The sequence below is a fragment of the Phanerochaete carnosa genome (genome assembly GCF_000300595.1).
Source record: "Phanerochaete carnosa HHB-10118-sp unplaced genomic scaffold PHACAscaffold_3, whole genome shotgun sequence".
Taxonomy (NCBI): domain Eukaryota; kingdom Fungi; phylum Basidiomycota; class Agaricomycetes; order Polyporales; family Phanerochaetaceae; genus Phanerochaete; species Phanerochaete carnosa.
The window spans coordinates 187,777-193,736 of record NW_006767630.1 but is presented as its reverse complement, the minus strand read 5'-3'; the positions used below and the strand labels follow the sequence as shown (position 1 = coordinate 193,736).

The 5,960-nt window shown below is 50.7% G+C and overlaps 2 protein-coding genes across 2 annotated transcripts; one reads left to right on the top strand and one right to left on the bottom strand.

Moving 5' to 3' along the window:
* Window positions 1-45: 45 nt before the first annotated feature.
* Window positions 46-932, top strand: PHACADRAFT_192608 (uncharacterized protein; the record flags this gene model as incomplete). The annotated part of the gene is made up of 2 exons (XM_007392749.1): window positions 46-178; window positions 238-932. The coding sequence occupies 2 exons, from the start codon at window positions 46-48 to the stop codon at window positions 930-932; spliced, it is 828 nt and encodes a 275-aa protein (XP_007392811.1).
* An 862-nt stretch (window positions 933-1,794) lies between these two features.
* Window positions 1,795-2,847, bottom strand: PHACADRAFT_192607 (uncharacterized protein; the record flags this gene model as incomplete). Its single annotated transcript, XM_007392748.1, has 2 exons — window positions 1,795-2,073; window positions 2,401-2,847. 2 exons carry the CDS (start codon window positions 2,845-2,847, stop codon window positions 1,795-1,797), a joined length of 726 nt encoding a protein of 241 aa, XP_007392810.1.
* Window positions 2,848-5,960: the final 3,113 nt, after the last annotated feature.

Here is a 5,960-nt window from a genome sequence, read left to right as displayed (position 1 = left end):
CTCCCTGCGTAGCTCTAGCTCGCTCAAATCTTGGACAGCCGCCGCATGTCGCTGAATACAGCGGCCAAGCACCCAGAGACGAAAACGTTCGACGAGGGACTCGTACAGCGGTATCCACCGCTGGCCAGTTCGCGTCGAACCAACAAACAGTCGATACAGCCAGACAAGGCGCCGCCTTGTCTCGCAACTACCACCTCCGATACGACGCACCTTCGGGACGCGCTGACCACGTCGCAGCCTCACTCGCCACAAGCGGCTACCGGGACGCCATCAAGACGGAGAATCAGAGGGGAAAGAAGAGAGCACGGGAGGTGGAGGATGTCAAGGAGGAGGATGTCGATGAAGAGCCCCGGAAGAGGCACGCCGCGAACAAGGAAAAAGCGGCCCCCGGCCCCAGCGAGTACGACGATGACGATGAAGGTTTCAGGCCTAAGCGCAACAGGCGCAGGCCACCCCGCCCATCCTTCTGCCATCCATCTTGCCATGTGGAGAACCGTGACGGAGTCCATGCGGCAGGTGCTGCTAACGTCCCGATAGCTGCGCCAGCTGCGGTCGTTGCTCTGCCTGCCCCTGTGCAAGCCGCGCCAGTCGCTGCACCGATGCCTGCCGCCGTCGCGCTTGCTGCGCAGCCGGCCCAAGGTGCCTTCGTCGTCATACCGCCTCCGCTCGCCGCACTAGCTCCGCCCGCGCCGACTTACCTCCCGCCAATCGCCCAGGTACTCGCTGATCTCCCTAACCCACCGTACAACATTGTGCTGCCTCCGATCGACGCACACCAGCATCCACCCGTCGCTACCTACCTCCCGCCAATCGTCCAGGTACTCGCTGGTCTCCCTAACCCGCCGTACAACATCGCGTTGCCTCCAATCGTCGCACACCAGCCGGCGATAACACAGAACCCCAGGATGCAGCTGGGTTTCATCATGATGTAGCGGCGGGCTGTCTCCTATCCAAAATGCAAGTGAATGGGTCTGAAATGGCCGTGAAACATGTAAAGTAGTTAGCCCTCGTCTATTGATTCTTTATTGCGTACCTCTGGACGACTGGTCTTGAAGCTGGAGCTTGTAGCTGAGACGACACTGGCTTGTCGTTGTCGTCATTGTTGTCGTGGAGGAATGCGGTGACTCCCGTCGCAGCCAGGTATATGAAGGGAGAGATCTGGAAAGATGCGGCTGGAAGCTTGAGAGCGGGAATATTAATGTGAAGATTTTCGGTAGCGTCGTGGCGTTTGCGGTCGCCCGGGGTCCCGAGTGCACGTGACATGAAGGCGCCCCCGGGAGACCGCTTGGGCTCCCTCTCAGGCCTCCCATGCCCACCGCATTCTGCCAGTGAGTGCATCCCGGCTGGGACCGTACACTCATTTGCTATGCTGAATCTTTATAAATGGTCAGTTTCTTTTATATTTTATGTTAGCCAAGTCTGACTCCACTGAAAGTTTCCACCGACTCGGAGGCAAGTGTTATGACAGAGGTTTCTTAGCAAGCCTGAGGCTTGTCTGATCGCCTTATCCGCAGATGAGGTTAGAGCAGAATAAAGAAACGTGAATTTACGAAAGAGCTGAAAGCTGAAGTTCTACTGTACATGCGCGGGGTATATATACTACTGCTCAGCCTAACCTAAGGACTAGTCTACTAGTCAAAGGGACTGCGGGTGAGTCAGTGGAGCTGCGCTCTATGAGTCGACGAAAGCTGTACTACTAGACTAGAGTCAGAGACGAAAAAAGGAAATGATATCCCACGCCACCATGCCCATCATAACATTACCCCCTAATCTACCTTCGAGCAACGATCGAAATTAGTTGAGAGCCCAGATCTCCTCCTGAACTTGCGCGACTGCATCCTCAAGAGCTTTCTTGGCGATTATGAGTGACTTGGATTGTTTGCGGCAGTGGCGGCGTTCGCGCTTGAGCTGCCTCTTCGAAACCTTTGCAGGAGTCGTCCAATCCGAGAGCGCGCTCGGAGATGTCCAGCCGGGATCGACGATGTCGAGGGATTTGTCGTGGGAGGCGAAGCGGACCAACTTCTTGGTGGAGATGTTGCGGTTGGACTCATACGATGGGAGTGACGGCGACTCCTGCAAAGAGGATGGCTGTTCTCAAAATCCCCAAAAGGACTGGCTGGCCGATAGAAAGGACTGGCTGGATGACGAAGAAGTGAGGCGTTCGGAGAGGGGTCGAGAGTAGGTCGGCGTCGGGTTGGGCATGGGTTCGAAGTCGTTGAATAGGTAGGCGAAATGGATTGAGGGCCCGAATTGGTAGCGATGAGCAGTGTTGACGATGCGAGATGCCGATGGGTGTGTTTCAGAATAATTGGCAAAATCTCTCCATGCCTCTAGATGCTCTGTGTCTGTCCTCCCGATTTGCGTCCTGAGCCTTGCAAGCCCTTTGTCGTTGATGTGCACCAAGTTTGCAGCGTCGCGATGAGTGTCGGTAAAATGTTTGTTGAGGGCGTGGAAACTTGTGACAGTCCTTGCAAATATCTTCGTGGCATTGTCCTCTTCCTTGGCAAGTTGCGAGAGGAGCTCGCAGGCACTGTAGTCGTTGCGAATTTTGGTGATTCGCTGGAGGTAAGTGGTTTCACGGTATCTTCGTTCATTTTCTTCGGCACTGGCGCTGCTCCAGTCCCAGTGGGACTCAGAGTGCTCGTCAACGGGAATGGTGCTTTCGTGTGAGTCTGGAGTGGGTGCACGGGATGGAACGAGGTTGTTGTCGGAGACATCGGCATCGTATGCGTGCTGGGCGTTGGAGAGTTCAATGGAAGACGGGCTGCGGATGCGAATTTGTGAGGTGGATTCTGTGAGGGTGGAGACGGGGACGCGCTCGAAGATGGTGGCGAGAGTGGAAGACATTGTTTCGTAGAGAGGTGAGGCTGGTTTGGAGACTTGAAACTTGTTGTAGCTGCGACTGGGGTTGTCTTGGCTGGAGAACGAATAGGCAGGTATTCCCAGGAGTTCTCTGCTTGTGGCTGTTCTTTCCACTTGACTAGGTATTGGACATAGCCATAGGATATCTTGTGATTGAGTATCGCCTCGACTTCGTGCTCTTCATGGCCGTCGATGATCTCTGGAGGCTGTTCTATGAAATTGGAGCCGTGCTGCTCGGTTTCATGATACGGGATGAGAAGCGAGGCGTGGAAGACATCATGAAGTTTTCGCTGCCCTCAAAGATCGAGTTTGTATACCAAAGGTCCTAGAACCTCTTTGATTCTGAATGGTCCCTGACGTTTTGGTGCGAGTTTCTTGAAGGGATAACCATCTTGGAAGTTTGTCATCTCAAGCCAAACTTTCTGGCCTTTCTGGAACGGTGAAAACTTCCTGTAAGTTCTTGAGGCCATGCGATGCTGTGCTTGGTCTAAGGCAGCGTGGGCCTCTTCGTGTGCGCGGGTTCGTTCTAGAAGCCATTGTTGTATGGATGGAACCTTAGTCTTGGGAAAGGCTGTGGAGATGATCCTTGAGTGTGAACCATACATGAGATAGAATGGCGAATGCTTTGTGGTGCTGTGTTCTCGATTGTTGAACGCCACTTCCATATCGGAAAGAAGCTGTGCCCAGCTGTGCGGATTGTTCTGGCAGAAAATTCTGATGTACGCTTCTACCTCTTGATTGGCTCGTTCTGTTTGACCGTCGGTCTGAGGATGGTATGCGGTGCTCATTCGTCCTTGTACTCCGGTTAGCTTCCACAATTCTCTCATGACTTGGGAGTCGAATTGCGGACCCCGGTCCATGAGAAAGACGTCTGGTAGTCCGAATCTTCGGTAGACATATTGATGGTAGAGTTTGGCTGTGCCTAGCGCGTCTATCTTCTCCGTGCAAGGGCAAAGAATTACCCCCTTCATAGAATCATGGTCTACCACGACCATTTGAGCATTATATCCGTGAGACGCCGGGAGGTGTGTGATGAAGTCGCAGGTTGTGAACGCGAATGGTCGGTCCCGTCGAGTAGATTTGATCGGTTGGAGAGGTGGAATAGTTGGCTGATGATTAATTTTCATTTGCTGGCATTTTGCGCAACCTCGGACGTAATTTGAGATGAAGGTTTGCATGCTTGGCCAAAAGTATTCGCATCGGGTGAGTTCTCCTGTTTTCCATTGTCCAGGGTGTCCAGCTCCAGGGGAATCATGGTAGGAGGATATGATGTGGCATTGTAGTGCTTGATTTGCTGGTATGTAGCATTGTTCCTTATAGAAGAGTAGTCCATCTCTTTCTTCCCATTGATCCGTGTTTGACTTGAAAGGAAATGCGTCTGTTTTTCCTAGTCGTGCTGATCGTACTTGTTCAGCAATGTCGTCATGTGTAAGATGTTTTTGAATGTCTTCTGCCAATTTATAATCCACGCTTGAAGTGGGTGCTTCAATTTCGATGTCAGAAATGATTGCTTCTTCGGTGAATAATGAGTCTGGTAGGAGGATTGTGGCGACGAATTTGTCTTTGGGTAGTAACACTTCTTCTGTATTGTCGAATTTTGCATCAGCTGGTGCAGAGGCTCTTGTCATGGTGTCCGCTTGGATGAGTCTGGTGCCTGCATGGTGTTCAAGTTCATAATTGAACTGGGACATGAATAGCTGCCATCTTGCTTGTCGTCTATTCAATTGTTGTGGAGATCGGAAGTACGTGAGGTTCTTGTGGTCGGTGAGGATCTTCGTGGCGCTTGGGTTTCCTTCTAAGTAGTGGCGCCACGCTTCGAGCGCTCGTATTATTGCCAGTAATTCCCTATCGTAGATTTCGTAGTTGTGTTCTGCTGGGTTGAAGGATTGGGACAGGTAGGCGACTGGTAGCCAATCTCCGTTGATATCTTGTTGTCGGAGTACTGCTGTTGTTGTGAAAAGTGATGCGTCTGCTTCAATGAGGAATGGCTTTGTGGCATCCAGCATTAATAGAAGAGGCGCCGATGTAAATTGTTGTTTTAGCGTCTCGAAAGCCTTCTGACATTCGTCTGTCCAATTGAACGGCTTGTCTTTCTTGGTGAGTTCATTGAGTGGCTTTGCAATGTCTGAATAATGGTCGATGAAGCGTCGATAGAAGTTGCCAAATTCTAGAAATCCTCAAACTTGTTTGACGGTAGTTGGTATCGGCCAGTCCAATATTCCTTTGATTTTGACTGGGTCCATGGCAACTTGGTTGTGTGATACGAGTGCTCCGAGGAATTCGACTTGCCATGCATCAAAGGTGCATTTCTCAAGTTTGAGGAAAAGGTCATTGTCGCGGAGTCTTTGAAGGATTCTTCGTGTTCTCTTTCTATGTTCATTTTGATTGGATGGATGAATAAGCATGTCATCCATATAGATGACGAGCCATCCTTCGTTGACCATGTCGCGGAATAGGTCATTCATCATTGCTTGGAACGTTGCCGGGGAGTTGCATAGTCCAAAGAACATGACCGTTGGTTCGAATAGTCCTCTGTTCGTTTTGAAGGCTGCTTTCCATTGATCTCCATCTTTGATTCGTACGTTGTTGTATCCTGCTCGTAAATCAAGCTTAGTGAATATGCTGGATCCTTTGAGTTGGTCAACAAGGTCTGAGATGAGAGGAAGTGGGTATGCATTTTTGATAGTGCCATCGTTCAAATACCGGTAGTCTTGGCATGGTCGTAGTGTTCCGTCTTTCTTTCCTACGAAGAAGAATGGTGAGGCCATTGGTGATTTTGATGGTCGTATGTAGCCTTTTCGCATATTCTCATCGAGGAATTCGTCGAGTTTCTGTTGTTCCAATGGAGATAACGGATAGACTTTGCAATCTTTGGGGATGAAATCTGGTTTCAGGTCGATGGCATGGTTGTATGGCCTTGATTCCGGAAACCGTTCGGCTGCTTGTTTTTCAAAGACGTCTTGATAGTCTTGATAAGCAGTTGGTAGTTCGTTTTTTGTATTCTCCGTTGCCTGTTGTGCCATTGCCATTGCCGGGTTGATTTTTGCGTTAATCCATAAAAGATGCTATATCTTTGGCCATTTCATCTGGTTCAGTGC